General features: G+C 50.7%; 2 protein-coding genes across 5 annotated transcripts; one reads left to right on the plus strand and one right to left on the minus strand.

The window, feature by feature from the left end:
• The first annotated feature begins 2,951 nt into the window (after positions 1–2,951).
• PHKG2 (phosphorylase kinase catalytic subunit gamma 2) lies at positions 2,952–12,762 on the plus strand. 2 transcript variants are annotated; one of them, XM_028110038.2, is made up of 10 exons: positions 2,952–3,079; positions 3,453–3,565; positions 7,899–8,074; positions 8,347–8,401; positions 9,435–9,500; positions 9,591–9,754; positions 11,548–11,638; positions 11,738–11,891; positions 11,964–12,089; positions 12,196–12,762. In XM_028110038.2, the coding sequence occupies exons 2-10, from the start codon at positions 3,471–3,473 to the stop codon at positions 12,487–12,489; spliced, it is 1,221 nt and encodes a 406-aa protein (XP_027965839.1). In that variant the 5' UTR covers positions 2,952–3,079; positions 3,453–3,470; the 3' UTR covers positions 12,490–12,762. The 2 variants fall into 2 exon arrangements, with proteins under 2 accessions (XP_027965839.1, XP_027965838.1); XM_028110037.2 differs by having other exon boundaries at positions 3,071–3,152.
• CFAP119 (cilia and flagella associated protein 119) lies at positions 12,179–16,598 on the minus strand. Of its 3 annotated transcripts, none has more exons than XM_088029089.1 (9): positions 16,229–16,598; positions 15,870–15,901; positions 15,400–15,465; positions 15,066–15,235; positions 14,438–14,508; positions 14,121–14,237; positions 13,969–14,038; positions 13,790–13,895; positions 12,179–13,071 (listed from the first exon to the last, which is right to left on the minus strand). In XM_088029089.1, the coding sequence occupies exons 1-9, from the start codon at positions 16,430–16,432 to the stop codon at positions 12,714–12,716; spliced, it is 1,194 nt and encodes a 397-aa protein (XP_087885215.1). In that variant the 5' UTR covers positions 16,433–16,598; the 3' UTR covers positions 12,179–12,713. The 3 variants fall into 3 exon arrangements, with proteins under 3 accessions (XP_087885215.1, XP_027965888.1, XP_027965889.1); XM_028110087.2 differs by having other exon boundaries at positions 12,855–13,071; positions 13,800–13,895; XM_028110088.2 differs by lacking the exon at positions 13,790–13,895 and having other exon boundaries at positions 12,855–13,071.
• Positions 16,599–16,914: the final 316 nt, after the last annotated feature.

The raw sequence follows: 16,914 nt of genomic DNA on the forward strand, positions 1-16,914 counted from the left end.
CCACCCAGGCGCCCTATGTCTGGCTTCTTTTACATAACATTGTTGGTGAGATTCATCAATATTTGGTGTACCTGTAGTTGTCATTACTCTGTAGTATTCCATTATATGAATATATTAGCAATTTATCCATTTTCTGTTGGTGAACTTTTGGGATGATTCCATTTTGGGGATATTATGAATCTTGCTGCTTTGGACATTCTTATACATGTCTCTTGGAGTACATGTGCCCTGGGAATTGAATTTTTGGGTTATTTCACCATAATTCAGAGACCAGCAGAGCACCTAAAGGAATTAAGAGATATTTGTTGCACTCTGAAGAGAGATTAAAGGGGAAGATGGTTGTCTTCAGTGCTCCAAAGTGCCCCAGGAAGGAAAAGTGAAGAGTATCCATTGCTGGTCCCAGAGGTTAGAGTTACAACACTGGTTAGAAGCCACACCTAGGGCATTGGCTCTCAAGCTCCGCTTCACCATAGAACCACTTGGGGAGCTTTAAAAAGTACTTATGGGGGTGCCTGGATGGCTCAGTCGTTAAGCATCTGCTTTCGGCTCAGGTCATGATCCCAGGGTCCTGGGATCGAGCCCCACATTGGGCTCCCTGCTCTGCCAGAAGCCTGCTTCTCCCTCTCCCACTCCCCCTGCTTGTGTTCCCTCTCTCTCTGTCAAATAAACAAATAAAATCTTTAAAAAAATAAAAAGTACTTATGCCTGGGCTTCAGCCCTACAGATTCCGATTTAATTGGTGTAAAGTGCTGCCTGCCTGGGCATCAGGGAAACACATTTTAGATTTTTTTTTTTTTTACAGAAACCTTTTTTTAAAGCTAATATTTCATTAATCAGCAGCTTTAGGTTACTAGAGACTATATCCCATTCCTCCAAAGTGATTAAATGTGGTCTCGCTATTTTTTTTATTTTTGTTTTTTTTAGGTCTCACTGTTTTTTAAAAATACTTACTTGTCAGAGAGAGAAAGGGAAAGAGAGCACAAGCAGGGGGAACAGCAGGCAGAGGGAGATGCAGACTCCCCACTGAGCAGGGAGCCTGATGTGGGACTCCATCCCAGGACCCCAGGATCATGACCTGAGCCGAAGGCAGGTGCTTAACCGACTGAGCCACGCAGGCGACCTGGGTCTCACTATTTTTAAACTCAATTTTGAAAAGCTTTCAAACCTACTGAACAATAAGAGAATGGTACAATGAACTCATGTGTGCTCTTCACCTAAGTTTATAATTTTTAACATTTTACCACAGTGGTTTTACATCTAGAATACACATACTGGTATTGCAGAGCCATTTGAGAGTAAGCAGAAGGCCCTTTGTTCCTAAATTCTTATTTACAATTTTCAGCGTCAGTATGGTCTCAGATTGTTTTTTAGTTCAATTTGTTTTATCCATTACTGTCATCCTTCTTAAAATATTTGAGGTGTAATTTACATGAAGTAAAGTGCACAGATCTTAAGCGTGTGGCTTGGTGAATGTTTCGTAAGATCCCAACTGTATAATCACCACCTAGGTGAATAGAACATTTCTCGCACATCAGAAGGCTCCCCCATGGCCCTCTCAGTCTCATTATTCTTTTTGTTCCTGATTTTGACCCGTGGAAATTGCATCAACCTGGTTCTTGTGTCCTGATAAGTCCCCACATTTCTTCACTTGCTTTCTGGCATAAATTATTCCAGGCTCATCTTACACTTTCTCTGCTCCAGCCTGGCAACTGGCCATTTCTCCCAAGGAGTCCTGGTTCCTTGAACTGGGGACTGTTACTTTGAAATCAGTATCTAGACTAGCTGTGCTCATTCTCCTGAGATGTTCCTGCTTCTAGGCCCTTTCAGAGGTTAGAGCTAGAAAATACCTATTTTAAATCTGTGTTTAAAATCATACCTCCAGTTTCAATCAGTCATAAGGTTCTTTCTCTCCCTATCTCAAATTCCATAGTCCCACAGTAATAACCTTGGCTGCCAAATACATCAAATGTTTATTCATTTGCAAATATATATAAATATATATTGCTCAATTTCTGAATAATTATCCCATTATACTACCAAACGATAAGCCTACTAAGTAAAGCTAAAGGTTTCTTGCAATTATTTTGTCTTTAGATTGGTGGTATAAAGTCAAAATACTCTGTTGGATTCGTTTTTCTTTTACGATTGTGATCCCAACGTGACATTTCTAAGATAGTTGTTAGAAGGTTAAATGAATTCATTCTGTGCCTCTTTTGCTGGAACATAACTTCCACAAGGGTAAGGACTCGCCTCGCCCCCCTGCTGATAGTTTAGCGTTTAGACTCTCGGCAAATATTTATCTGAATGAGTAGGTGAATGCCAGGGTTAAGCTGTGCACTGAAAAGGCTTATGAAGTAAGTCGCTTCTGGCAATATCTCACAACTCGGCAGGCTTAGAACAGAGTGCGATACTCCCCAAGGCTTATGGGAGGCGGTGGTGGAAGACTGGGAAAACATATAACCCTAGATGGTGAGCGCGAGGGCTTTGGAGGTATTCAAGAATCGGAGCAGCCGGAGGACTAAGAATACACTGCTGGTTGACGGGCCGTGGTTCGTCCACACCAGGAAGCAAGTTGCGGTCCAAGCTGCGGGCTCCGAGCGTTTTAAGAGCTGAAGGCGGCCCCTCAAAGCATGCACTTTGGACCAGAATGCCAATTTTAAAAAGAGCGGATTTGGATAGTGATGCTAGGAGGGGAATGCGGGAACCATGCCCAAGTCAGGGAACTGGAGGCGCAGCGAGTCCCGCGTCCTAGATACCTAGAAGCCACGCTTCCGGGTAAGCCTAACTTCCGGGTCCCGTTCCGGGCCTCCGAGCCCACTAGTCAACAAGCTCAGCCCCTGCCGTCCTCTGCAGATGCTGTGCGCTGATTGGCTGCATCTGAAGTCCCGCCCCAGCGTCTCAGCCTTAGGTAACTCCGAGCTCCAACGCCCGCGCCAGCCTCGGGACTCTCCGCTTCGTATTGGACTACCAATTTCCAATCGGAAGGGTTTTTGAACCTCAGTCTTCAAGCGGCGCTGTCCATTGGCGGATAGGATGGGGGCGGGGCCTGGGGTCGTTGCCGGTGCCGCCCGGGTGTAAGGTAAGGGACTAGAGGCAAACCCCGCGACAGAGCGGCCTAGCGTCGACCCTGGCTTCTCTTTCCTCCCCCGCGGGTGAGCCTGCGCGAGACCCCGCGCCCCTTCCCAGCGCCCGCCCAAGTGCGCCTGCGCAGCAACAGCCACCAACCAGTCTGTCCCTTCCCTTCTTCCTCCGCACCTTTTCCCTTCCCCTCCCCCGCCCCCTAGGCCCTTTCGTAGGGTCTCCCCAGCCCTGATCCTTCCCCCACCCCGTCCCCATCCCCGAGGATCCTGGCGCCCCAGCCGCAAGGGCTGCGCCTCCGTGAGCCGCGATGTGCGTCCTCCCAGAGCCTGTGGGCCTCACTGCCCTCGCTGCCCTCCGTTTCCTCCACACAGGCCCCCACCACCTTCAGAATGACGCTGGACGTGGGGCCGGAGGATGACCTGCCCGACTGGGTCGCGGCCAAGGAGTTTTACCAGAAGTACGACCCTAAGGACGTCATTGGCAGGTGAGGCTTAAGCCAGGGAAACAGGTCCAGAGAGGTCGGGCCCTAGCCAGAATACAATGTTCCATCTGAGGGCTGGATAGTTCTGAATGGGAACGAACAGTGGTTAGCGGAGGAACATTTGGTGACTAAACTCTTTCTCTGGGTCATTCCCCATTTCTTCCAAGTTCACTCGTTTATGTGTTCAACAAACATAGTTAAAGCAACTATGGTCTGCCAGACACAAAGCTAAACACAGGGAGGGTAGAAGAGATGTTTATGCCTTGGAGGTGAAGTGACTAAAGGAGACCCATGAGCATTCAAGTAGTATCAGGTTGTGGCATGGGGCTCAGAAAACCACAGCTTTCCACAAGGGGTGATATTTGGGTCTTGAAGGATGAGTAGGAGTTCAGCATGCAGAGAATGGCAGGAAGGCCTCACCTGTAGAGACAGTGGCAGGCACACTTACTCATCCAAGGTTTCCTAAGCACATGCAGTGTGCTGGGTGCAATGTGCAAGGCACTGGGGATACACGCCCCACATGTTTTCTGTTCTAGAGTTTGTATTCCAGTGGTAGAGACAGACGATAAAACACAAAAACAAGATAAAGGTCATCATCTGCTTGGGTGAGGGAATGAGAATGATTAACGGGGCTGAGACTTGAAGGATGGGAATGAACAAGATATATTTGGGGCAGAGGGAACAGCACATGCAAAGGCACAGGTAAGAAAGGGCCTATTCAAGCAATAGGCAGAAGATCATGGTGATTATGGGCGCCTGGGTGGCTCAGATGGTTAAGCGTCTGCCTTCGGCTCAGGTCATGATCCCAGAGTCCTGGGATCGAGTCCCGCATCGGGCTCCCTGCTCCTTGGGAGCCTGCTTCTCCCTCTGCTTCTCTCTCTCTCTCTCTCTCTCTCTCTCCCTCTCTCTCTCCCTCTGTCTCTCATGAATAAATAAATAAAATCTTTATAAAAAAAAAAAAAAGATCATGGTGACTAGAACCTAGTAAGCGTGGGACAAATTGGAGAGGTAAATAGAGGTTAGATTATGTAGGGCCTTATGCCATGATAAAGAATTTCGATTTTATTCTAGTGAAACTGGTGGTTTAAAACAGGGCAGTTAACATGGTCTCATTTATAGTTCTGTAATTTGGAGGCTAAGAACTTAGCCGTTCTGTGCCCCAGTTTCACCATTTAGATTGGGAATAAAAATAGACCCTATCTTGTAGGTTGCTGTGAGGATGGGAAGAATTAGTATGGTAGTCTTAGAACACTTCCTGGCACATGGTAAGTGCTCAACACAAGTGTGTTATTACGTTTAAAAAAGATCACTCTGGCTCTTGCGTAGAGAATGGATAGGAGGGGAACAAGAACGGATGTGTAGAGACCAGTTAGGAAGCTGTTGATGGATTCAGGCACGAGATGGTGATGGTTTAGGTTTGAATGGTGGTGGTAGAGATGGGGAGAAGTGGATAGATTGAGGTGATGATTTGAAGAGAGACTGATACAGATTTCCTGAGAGACCGGATATGGGCCATAAGAAGGGAAGGAAACAAGAATAATGTCTAAGGTTTGGGTTTGAGCACCTGAGTACCATTTTCTGAAATGAAGAAGGCCAAGGAGGATCGGACTGCCGGGAGGGCCGAGCAAGTCAAGAGTTCAATTTTGGAGACGTGAACTTTGAGATCTCCAACTGGAGCTGTCAAGTAGGTACATGCGTCTGCAACTTGAGAGAGAGCTGGACTAGAGCAATAAATTTGGGAGGCATTAGCATATACGTAGTAGCTGGTGAGAAAATACATGGGGAGAAGTGAAGGGGCCAAGCTGAGGCCCTGGGGCATGTCACCATTAAGGGGTTACAAAAGGAGGAGTCAGCAACGGAGACTAAGGAGAGAGCATCTCTGAGTTAGAAATAAAAACACAAAAACAATGTGTTTCTAGAAGGTTGGCATGGTCTGCTGTGATCAGTGCTGCTGAGGCCAGGAAAGCAGAAAGGGCTATGACTATTAGATTTGTTCAGACTCCTTTCAGATGGAGATGTTAAAAAGGCCCTTGGGATCAGGAATTCTGGAGAGGAGTCAAGGTTTGAGGCAGTGCAGTAGGAGCCATTTGTACAAATGGTACTTAAATCCCCCGGGACTGGATAGAGGTCATCGGGGGAAAGAGTATCTGGAAAAGAAGAGAGCTGAGATCCAAGTCCTAAGCTGATGCAGGGTTTCAGGACCAGGTGAGGCTAGGAGAGCCCTTAGGGAAGAACAGTGGTTCCACTTCCACGGGGCACAGAAAGATCAGTTTTGGAGAAAGCAGGTCAGGGGATAGGGTCCTTTATCATATCATTCCAGCATTACTGTAGTAGCATCATCCCTGGTCTCTATCTTTTCCCTGTGTTTCTCCTGCACAGTGAGTTACCTGCCCACTCTCACTACATGAATTCCCAGAGTACCAGTTTCTTTACGTATAAAGGTCTGAAGCCTTGAAAGAGCTTGCTGCATTCTAGAAATTGGTGATAAGTTGTAAGTCACTGAAGCAAAGATTGAATAGCAGGACATAGCCAAAAATGAGGCTGAAAAGAAACTGAGACCATTTGGTAAAGGCCTTGAATAACAGGTGAAGGAACTGGGATTTGACTTCTATCTTACAGGGAATAGGGAGACAGTATGGATAGAAACCAGTTTTGAGTGCCCTCCATAGTTAACTATATAAGGTTGAAATTATTAGGGCTCACTTAAAAAGAGCACAGTTGCTCCAGGGGTCCTGCTGAGGAATGAGGGAACACAACACTTAGAACTTAGTAGGGTGTTTAAGCTGGAACGTTTTTAAGCCGCGAATGACATAATTGGGGCGGTCATAAGAAGCTCATTCTGGAAGCAGTGCGGTGGATGGGTTGCAGTGGCTGAGGTTGGCAGCAGGGAGATCAGTGGGGAGGCAGTTATGGCTATGGGGGTGGAGTACTAGGAAACAGATTTGAGAAACAGAATGGAGTGGACTGGCTGGTTGTGGTGGATTTTGATGGAGAGGGAAAAGCCAAGAATCATACCAAGATTTCTCGTTTGGGAGTCTGATTGAATGGTATTACCGTTAATGGAGATCAGGGAATTAAAACTGTGTAGTGGCCAAGAGTAAGACAGTAGGAAGTGGTGAGCATTGTAGCAGCTGCGAGGTTCTTGTCCCACTTAAGATAGGAATTCAGAGGGGCGCCTGGAGGTGGCTCAGTCATGCCTTTGGCTCAGGTCATGATCCCAGGGTCCTGGGATCGAGCCCTGCATCAGGCTCTCTGCTCTGCAGGAGGCCTGCTTCTCCCTCTCCCGCTCCCCTTGCTTGTGTTCCCTCTCTTGCTGTGTGTCTCTCTCTGTCAAATAAGTAAATCTTTAAAAAAAAAAAAAGATAGGAATTCAGATTTGAAAAGAACAACTCACTGACCAAACATAACACATCTGTGGGCTGTGTTTGGCTGGAGGGTCAGTGGTTTACATCTCTTGATGGAACCAGAGATGTGGGTGACAGGCATTCTAAGCAAAGGGAGTTGTGTAAGGGCAAGGAAGCCATGAAGGGCGGCCAGGGAACCAGCACAGGAAATGTGGTGTGAGATCTGATCTTGGAGAGATTTGTACTTAGCCTGAGGTACTTGTAGGGTCATAAGGAATTGGTGACAGATTCCAAGCAAGGAAATACCTGTCTAGGACTTTCTCTTCACCGTGCCAAATGGGCTTTTCTGCCTCTGCCTCATGTCTTTCGACATCTCTTCAAGATGTTGTTGTCTACATTTTCAGAGCCAACAAAGCGGAAGTCCAGAGACCTTATATCAGCGGGTCACTTGGAGGTTAATTAGTGGCACATATGGGGCCTACACCAAGGTCTCCTGATTCACAGCTTTGATCTTCCAGTCAATGGTCTGATATTTATTTGGACCCTCTTACACTTGAGGTATTGTAGGAGCACTTTGGGATTTGGATGGCGTAATCAGGGAAGTGTTGAGTAAAATTTGGAGGGAGCCTTAGATCATTTCTTCCTGCTTTCTCCTTGTGGGGTTCCAGGAGGAGGGACAGGTTCTGGGGCTCAGTGTGGAAAGGACCTGCCTAGGCTTCTCCATGCAGAGAATGGCAGAGATTGGATTCAAACCCAGGACCCCCCCACCTGTCTTCCCTGTGAGCTTTGTGTTGCACCTTGCTGGGTACCCAGGTTGCTTGCTGAGGCTACTGTGAAGCTGCTGTAGGCCAGGGTGAGCCTTGGGAGGCTGCCTTGTTGTTCACAAGGGTCTTCAGAATATGGTGCAGTGGGTATGAGGATGGCAGGGCTCCATTCTGTGTGGAAATGAGAGAGCAGGAGGCCCTGACTCGGGTGCGGTCTGACTCTGGCAGAGGAGTGAGCTCCGTGGTACGCCGTTGTGTTCATCGAGCTACTGGCCAGGAGTTTGCGGTGAAGATCATGGAGGTGACAGCTGAGCGACTGAGTCCTGAACAGCTAGAGGAGGTGCGAGAAGCCACGCGGCGAGAGACGCACATCCTTCGCCAGGTCGCCGGCCACCCCCACATCAGTGAGGCTGCATTCCCTGCTCCTGTTAGCTGACAGCCACCTCCTGGCCCTGCCCACAGCCCAGTTCCCCCAACACTGCCTCCATGCCTCTGCTCCCTTCGCCATGGCTCCACTCCACCTCAAAGTGTGGCCAGCCTTTGGGTCCCTACTGCCTCCTTTTGGTTCTCCTTCCTTCCCAGTAACAGCCCACTGCCACCTCGGGGTGGAAAGCCCCTTTAACATGTATCCGCTCCTTTCCATCTCCGTATCTCTGCCTTTCTGCCTCTTTCCCAGTCACTCTCATCGATTCCTACGAGTCTTCTAGCTTCATGTTCCTGGTGTTTGACCTGTGAGTATCTCCCTGCCCTGATCTGAGAAGCTTCCTCCTCCTCCCCCTCCGTGCACGGCCCCAGCCTGACAGCACAGTGGGCTAAGACTACCCTGCTCACACTTTCCTGTGTGCCCGAGGCTCGGGCCCCTCTCCCCAGGTGCCCTGATGAGGCAAGTTCTTCCAGAGTGTTCATGACCAGCCAATTAAAAAGGGTTTTCATGACCCCCTGGGGTCACTGTCCCAGTCCCCCACGGTTATAAGATTGGCAGGGAAGACTGAAGAGCTGACCACTTACCAACAGATTCTCGCTCCCTTGTCTCTTGCTGTTTAACACCCTACGTGGTGTTTGTCTCTGCCCATCAGTTCATTTCCTGGTTAGTCTGAATCCGAGTGTGAGATGTTCTACAATATAATGTAAACCAGTGCAAAGGTACTTCAAAAGAGAATGGTTTAAATAGCAAATATTTAAGAGACCCCTAGAAAAATTTCACAAAGTCTGCATACAGAATGACCCTCTGCAAAAGTTGTGTGGGGGGGGAGGTAGGAAGTGTCTGTCACCTCATCATGCAATTTTGCAGAACAATTATATGCCCCCAAACAACACCTGATTTCAAGGATTGATGTGGAGTTGCAATTATAAACTCAGTTTTTAAAGACAAGATAAAAATAAAGTCCTATTCAACTTTTTTGCTGTTATTAACTGTGAAATTTTGGTCCATGGTCTAAATAGATGCACTTTAAAAGGTCCCTCTTTGAATATAATTAGTCTCAGATAATAATGAGGACCTCCTATAAATTATTGTTCCAAGAAGGCACTTATCTTGCTAACATAGCACCCTCCTGGCAGAGTGCATATATTTTGACTGCCAACCCCCTGGGCCAAACTGCCCCTGGCATCCAGTTCACTCTTGGAGCACTCTAATCGCTCAAGAAAAAACAAAGAGGACTCTCTCTTCACCGGCCTCTTCCGTGGTATTTTCTGTGAGCACTGGCTTATTTTCTCAGCCCCCATGTAAGGTACACCTACCTCCCAACCCCTCCTATCCCTTAGGATGCGGAAGGGAGAGCTGTTTGACTATCTCACAGAGAAGGTGGCCCTCTCAGAAAAGGAAACCAGGTAACGACTGAGCCTGCAGTCCGTGGGGTGATGAGGGGGCGGGGCGGGGTAGGGAGGGAGAAGCAGAGGAGGAGACTGCGCCTCCCCCAGGTCCATCATGAGGTCTCTGCTGGAAGCAGTGAGCTTTCTCCATGCGAACAACATTGTACACCGAGACCTGAAGCCCGAGAATATTCTCCTAGATGACAATATGCAGATCCGACTTTCAGATTTTGGGTTCTCCTGCCACTTGGAACCTGGCGAGAAGCTTCGAGGTGAGGGGGCTTCGTGCCCTAAGAGGCTTGGGAGGGAAGGAGACCCAGGCCTGAGGCTGGTTAGCTGGGTCTGACAATCAAGTACCCAGGTACCAAGAAAAGGGAAGAAGTCAGTGAGCACTTGCCAGGTACCCTCTGTGTGCAAAGCCTTGGGTGCGTCTCAGAGTGGGTTTCCTGGTCTGGGCGGGGGAGGGGACAGAGACAAGTGTGCAGGTCGTGCTACATAGCAGGCAAGGGACCATGCAAGGGGAAGCCGGGAGGGAGGAGCACCTGATTCAGCTGGAGGGACCCACAGAGGACGGGGCTCCGGAGCTGGGCCTGTCCCCTGAGGAAGATGGGGGAGAGGGGATAACAGGCCTCAGCTGTGTGTTTGGCTTTTGGTGCAGACAGGACCACAGCGTGCTGCTTAGGTGCTAGGAAGAGCCCTCTGTGGCCAGACAGTGGTGCTCAGCTGCTGCACCCAATGTTAATCCATTTGTTGTGACAGAAATATTTTTAGTGCACATGGAAAACTTCACAAAGTTGCTGGACTCCCCAGAGCTGTTAACATCCTACTTTCTCTCCCTCAGTGGCTTTGCGTTGTGCTATTAACAGCTAACGTTCACTGGCACCACACTAAATCTTTATACAGCTGGGTTCTCTAGATCCTCTCGACAACTCTGAGAGAGTGTCTGGATCACCATTTTATAAATGGGCTTAAAGAGATAAGGGGACTTGCCCACAGTCAGGTAGCTGGGACTTGAACTTGGACAGTCGGACTCGAGCCCATGTTCGTAACCTATGGACTTAACACGTTTGTCTTGCAGATGCTGTGCTTTGTTTCCCTTTGGGCTTCCCCATACACTTTTCCCCGTTCTGGAACCATCTTTGCCCCTGCCCCACACCACCCTTGGCCTTGGCTTTAGGAGTTCAGGTTTCCCTTTAAAGCTCCAGGTTGGGTTAGATCCCCTGCTTTCTCTTCTTGTATCTTCTCCCTTCAGGACACACCTCATACTCTATTATTTCTTGTTTGCTTTCTGGTAGACAGCATGGTAAGGGCACATCTAATTCACTGGCATCTAGTATGGTGCCTGGTACGTGGTGGGCATTCTTAAATACTTTTTATAGGAATGAATTTCCCAGGGGAGTCAGGCCTATTAAGGCCTATTAAGATTTCTTGGAAGTATGCCACAATTCAGCAATTGCTGGGATGGAAGAATTGGTGCCTGAAGTGGTAGAAGCAGCTACAAATAACACACTTGGATCAAGTCGGGGAGGGCTCTGTGCTGCAGGAGCTAGACTTGAGCCTGAGGCCATATGGGGGGGGGCAGCCAGGGAAAGGTTTTAAATAAGGGACTTACCTAGTGTGTGCCTTAAGAAATCCCATATTCCCACTCATTCTCCTTGGGTTTGAGTGGTGATTCCACTACACAGAATAGCGATCATAAGCGGAGGAATCGATTTGGGCAGAAAGAAACAGAAAAGAGTGAAGATTTGTTTTCTGTGTGTATTATGTACATAAAAATGTGACAAAAGGTTGTGTAAGGAGTGGGTGGGTGGGTTAGAGGTGGCAAAAGATATGGTGGGGTAGGACCTTGAAGTCAATCTGAAAATCAGGTTTTCCCAGGAAGGCCTCCAGGAACCTTGGGGCATACTTGAGTTGTTCAGCAGGGATAGGGGCTAGGTCAGCCCTTAGGGGAGGGCGGGCAGGAACAGAATGGGAACACTTAGGGCCCTGGCAGGGTTGAGGCTCCAGCAGAGGTTTGGAGTGAGTTAGCTGGTGGCATCCATCAATCTCAGCCCTCTCTCCCCAGAGTTGTGTGGGACCCCAGGGTACCTAGCACCAGAGATCCTTAAATGCTCCATGGATGAAACCCACCCCGGCTACGGCAAGGAGGTCGACCTGTGAGTTTCTGGTCTCCCTACTTTCTTCCTCCTTTGTGTCCCATCTTTTAACACATCTGCCTGGCACCTAGTCCTGCCTGACTCTGCTCTCTTTCCCAGCTGGGCCTGTGGGGTGATTTTGTTTACACTCCTGGCTGGCTCACCACCATTCTGGCACCGACGCCAGATCCTGATGTTACGCATGATCATGGAGGGCCAATACCAGTTTAGTTCGCCCGAGTGGGATGACCGTTCCAACACCGTCAAAGACCTGGTGAGCTGGGGCCATGAGAGGGCTAGGAAGGAGGTCCAAGAGCTGCCTTTCATGCTCTGGGGTTTCCCCTAGATCTCAAAGCTGCTCCAGGTGGATCCTGAGGAGCGCCTGACAGCTGAGCAAGCCCTCCAGCACCCCTTCTTTGAGCGCTGTGAAGGCAGCCAACCCTGGAACCTCACCCCTCGCCAGCGGTTCCGGGTAAGCCTGAGAGCATCAGGGTCTGGGCCTGCTCCTCTGTCCCGCGATCTTTTTCCTGTGGTGGCTGCTCCACTGGAGCTCACACTGCCCGCCCCCCCCCCCCCAGGTGGCAGTGTGGACCGTGCTTGCTGCTGGACGAGTGGCCTTAAGCACCCAGCGTGTCCGGCCACTGACCAAGAGCGCACTGCTGAGGGACCCTTACGCACTGCGGCCAGTGCGGCGCCTCATTGACAGCTGTGCCTTCCGGCTCTACGGGCACTGGGTGAAGAAAGGTGAGCAACAGAACCGAGCCGCCCTCTTCCAGCACCAGCCCCCTGGGCCTTTTCCCATCCTGGGCCCTGAAGAGGAGGGGGACTCAGCTGCTATCACTGAGGAGGATGCCATGCTGGCACTGGGCTAGCACTTCGGCCCCGGGGAACCCCAGAGTGCAAGACTCTCCAGGAGGAGGGTTTTTATCATTCCAGCCCTTCTGGGCTTTGGCCTCAGGCCCCCCCTGCCTGGCCAGGCCCACCACTGCTCATACCACCATAAAGACCAGCCATGTACACCTGTCCCCACCAGCCAGGACTTTGGGATCAGAGCTGAGGGGGAAGGCAGTCGCGCGCAACAGCATGCCTGGCCTTGTCAATGCTGCCTCTGCTGCATTTGCAATAAAATCTGCATGCCGGAGGGAGACAGTGCCTGGTGTCTGGTGTCCAGCTTCGTCAGGGGAGCCCAGAAGGTGCTCGGGAGGCGGGGGGGGGGGGGGGGGGCGGGGATGGGGCTGCTCTGCCCCCGCCCTTTATTGGGGAAAATGCTGGGGGTCACTTGGTCTTGTTCTTGCCTTTGCCGGAAGGTAGCTGGAAGGGCTGCTCTAGTGTGGTCAACTTGCTGCTGAGCCTTTCCTCGCTGGCCTGGAGCCGCTCCTCCATCAGCTGTTGGAGCTGCCTCAGCTCTTTGTTCATCTGGGTCCTGATGTAGGCTTGCAGGATGGAGACCTGGCCTGCCGGGGGCAGGGAGCAAGGGGCAGGTGAGCAGAGATGCTGTGGGGCTACACAGGTGGCAGGGTAGCTTCAGTTCAGGAAAGGCCAGCTAACCCTTCTGTGGAGAGAGATGGGGGGGACTGGCCAGGCTGGACTCTCTGGGTTGCTGATCAGCAGATAAGTGACTTTAGCAGGTGATTTCATCTTTGCATACCTCAGTTTCCTCCTGTGTACAGTGTAGATAGTGATAGCACCTAGTGCCTAGGCCTGAAGGAAGATTAAATGTAAAATGCTTAAAACAGGGCCTGCCTGGCACCACAGTATTGCCAAATATGTGCCGGCTGTCATTGTTTTTTTTTAATTTTTTTAAAGATTATTAGAGAGAGAGAGAGAGAGAGTGTGCGCACATGCACATACGAGCAGGAGGGACAGAAGGAGAGGGAGAGAATCTCAAGCAGACTCCGTGAGCTGTGAGCTCGTGACCTGAGCTGAAACCAAGCATCGGCTGCTTAACCCACTGCGCCACCCAGGTGCCCCCGTCATCGGTTTTATAATGATCCTTTCCTGGAGCTCCTGCCTCACCCCCAGCAGCTGCACTCTTATTACCTGTTTGTCACCTTGGACTTCTGCATAAGGAATCATTTGGAGAAAGGACACTGTACCTAAAACAGACCTGAAGTCCTGATATGGTCTAAACCCTTCATTTTATGCCTGCCCAAAGTCACAGGGGACCCTAACCCATCCTCACTTGGCTCTGGCTCTGGCTCTGGCTCTGGCAGGACCGCTGTTTCTGGTTCCTCCTGCGGGGTGACTGCCTGCTCCTTCGCCTCCTCGCCGCCTTTCTCTGCAGGCCGGAAGCAGGAGGAGGCTTCAGCCCCAGCCCCAGCCCCAGCCCCAGCCCCAGCCCTCTCCCTTACCTGTCTCATCGTCTTGCCAGAGCTTGGGTGGCTGTAGCCCCACGTAAGTCAAAGATAGATCCAGCCGCACCTGGGAAGAGGGAGGAGGAGAGAGGCTGAGAGGAGGACATCTGCAGTGAGTGAACTGGGGAGATGAAAAGTGGCTTTCGTACCTGGGGTGTGAAGACATATTTGTAGAGCTTGAAATGGCGGAAGTAGGTGTTGACCACATAATCTGCCAGGGCCAGCAGCTGTTCCTCCCTAAAGAGGTTGATACTGAAGGGGGGCCGCTGCGGGGATGAGTGGGAGTTAGACGACTGACCACCTCCAGGCACCCTGACCTTTTCTCCAAGTGCCCAGCCGTTTAGGAGCAGGGATTACGCCCTGCAGCCTTCAGAGGAAGATGAGGGTGATGAGTGTGAGAGAGGACAGGAGACAGGGCTAGACCTTCTCTGTGGGATACTGAAGATCCCGTTTCAGGGGAACTGACCTTGACTCCGTGGCAAAAAAGGACACTGGTGAAGTAGCGGTAACACTCCTCCACGTTGCCCAAGGGGGTTGCTGGGAGGGAAAGCAAGATGTGACAAGGGAGTCCCCTCCCAGATAATCATTCATTTCACTCACTCACCAGCTACTTATTGAGCATGAGCCTCGGAAATTAACAGATCTAAGTTTAAGTCCTTACTTGTTTCATTAACTCACTCAACAGATAGTACCGCAATGCACTGTTCTAGGCACTGAACAAGACAGACGAGGTCCTGCCCTTAAGTGACATACAATAAAACAAGAAATACATGATTTCAGCTCTTGTTAAACATTCTGCAGGAAATCAGTTCCAGGAATGAAGTGGGAGGTGGAGGAGGAGCTATTTTATTGAGCACTGTCTTTATATTTACGTATATTAGCTACAGTATTCCTCAGAACAATCTCAAAGTTGGTGCTGTCACCACACAAATTGTCACACACAAGTTACGGTGTGGGTGTCATTACAATAGTGCTTGTAATGACAGAACAAAGATTCCAGGTGGTAATCCATTACTGCTTCCTGTGGTCACTTGTGCCATCCCAGCTTCCACTGTCCCCTGGGCTCAAACCCTTTGGTAGCCGCCACCTCTCACCAACACAGGCCTTGTGAAGATCTTGGAGCAGGGCACAAACTGTCGATGTCTGTTCCAGTGAGAAGCCATGCTGGCGGCAGAAGAGGAGTGCGTGGGAGAAGAGGTCCAGGGTGATGGCATCCCGCAGGCTTTGCTCAGGATAGCTTAGCCCCAAGAGCTCAGCTAGCACCCTTGGGAGGGAAGACAGGAAGGCAGGCCTGAGCCAGCCCCCCTTTACCACCCCACACTGGTGCACCACGTGCTCTGGAGCCGGGCATTCATGCCTTCCCCACCCAGCCCCCTCAGCCTTCCCCAGGAGCCAGCGCTTTTGCTCTTCCCTGTCCCACCCCCATACTCCCTCATCTCCTCAGTGTTGGCTGTCTTCTCCAGCCTGTGCATGGAATGGATGTCCAGGTACTTCCTGTCATAAGAAAAGAGGAGAAAAGGTGTTTGTGGCCATCAGACATTAGTCTCATGAGAAGGCTGTGATGGCTAGAGCACTGGACTGGGAACCAGGAGACCTGAGTTTGAGGGTTAAGCCCTTCCACTGCCCTCTCTGGGCAAGTCACTTCCTCTCTGGGTGTAACTTTCTCCATCTTTAAATAAGGGATATGGCTTAAAAGAACTCTTAACGATCCTCTTCATTTATAAAGCTGAGGATTAGGAAACTTGAGTTCTTGTCTCTGCCACTCCCCCTGTGGCTTCAGTGTCTCCCTTTATACAGTGCTCCATAGGAGTTGATACTGCATTTACATCCTTAGTCTTCTTCCCAACCTCCCTCTTTGGACTGGGCAGGCAGGAAACCCCAAGATTCTTCACACTCACCACATGCAGATACGGGGCTGGGGCAACGGGGGCTGCGGAAAGAAAACGGAATGGGCAGGCGGAGCTGTGCCGTCCCGGGCCCCAGCCCCTGACCCGTCCGGAATCTCCAGCTGGCCTGAGAACCCGCTAACTTGCCTTCTCATTTTAAGGATTATGTACGAGCAACACTGGCAGGCCAGGCTTCAAAAGGCCCTAAGTACTATTCATGAGCATTTAACAATCGGAGTCACACACCCCAGCCTCTTCACCAAGGCACCCAGGAAATGTCTTGAACGTTAATAAACATAACGACGGGTGACGCCCTGCCGCGCAGCCCTTTTATAAACATTCATGAGCGGACCACTCTGTCCCATCCTCACCGGGAACAAGTTGGCTGCAGGATCTTCATCCGCTTCTATCGAGGCCGCGGTTCTGGACTCGGTCCGCACACCTGTTACCATCCGCGTGACGGACCCATCCACTGAGCTAAGGTCCTCCCGGGGTTCCCGCTGCAGTTCTGAGGGCTGTTCAAGCTCCGACTGTATCTTCAGTGCCATGAATTGGCTGGACTTCTGGCGGATCATCTCGCTCTTCCTAGCCGCGGCTCACCACAGGCTGTGTCCCGCCCGAGTCCTGGGAATGCCGGTTCTTGAGCCTCGACTGTCAAGTCCTCCCTCCAGCGACGCCTCAGCCAATCTACGCCGCAGAGAGGCCTCGTGCAGCCAATCCGCAGGGAGCGTCTCCCTCCGTCTCAACGGCGACCGTTGCTAAGGGAGCTCGTGGAGGAGGGAGGGAGCAAGTGTAGGACGTTCGCCAATCAGTGAGAAGAGAATGCGCGTGCGCAATAAGTTTCAAGCCCCGCCCCCGTGCCCTCTTTTCAAAGTGGCTAACAGGAGGCAGGCGATGCCCTCGGGGCTGGAGGATGTGAGTGTGGTGTCAGTTGCCACGGGAACTGTCGGCTGGCCAATCACCGAGAGAAAGAGGTGGTGTTCAGGAAGAAACCAAACGGGGCCCGAGAGGCGGGACAAAGCGCGACCAATAGAAACAGGAAATGAAATTTCGCCAC

The sequence above is a fragment of the Eumetopias jubatus genome, unplaced genomic scaffold (genome assembly GCF_037043125.1).
Source record: "Eumetopias jubatus isolate StellerSeaLion01/CBP00866 unplaced genomic scaffold, mEumJub1_p1.0 scaffold_12, whole genome shotgun sequence".
Classification (NCBI taxonomy): Eukaryota; Metazoa; Chordata; class Mammalia; order Carnivora; family Otariidae; genus Eumetopias; species Eumetopias jubatus.

Coding starts and splice junctions, on each gene's coding strand:
- PHKG2 (XM_028110038.2), top strand. CDS start 3,471: ATGACGCTGGACGTGGGGCCGGAGGATGACCTGCCCGACTGGGTCGCG. Junction 8,075..8,346: donor CGCCGGCCACCCCCACATCA/GTGAGGCTGCAT, acceptor CCTCTTTCCCAG/TCACTCTCATCGATTCCTAC. Junction 9,755..11,547: donor ACCTGGCGAGAAGCTTCGAG/GTGAGGGGGCTT, acceptor CTCTCTCCCCAG/AGTTGTGTGGGACCCCAGGG.
- CFAP119 (XM_088029089.1), bottom strand. CDS start 16,432: ATGATCCGCCAGAAGTCCAGCCAATTCATGGCACTGAAGATACAGTCG. Junction 15,466..15,869: donor CAGCCCCGTATCTGCATGTG/GTGAGTGTGAAG, acceptor TTCTTATGACAG/GAAGTACCTGGACATCCATT. Junction 14,238..14,437: donor TTTTTTGCCACGGAGTCAAG/GTCAGTTCCCCT, acceptor TCATCCCCGCAG/CGGCCCCCCTTCAGTATCAA.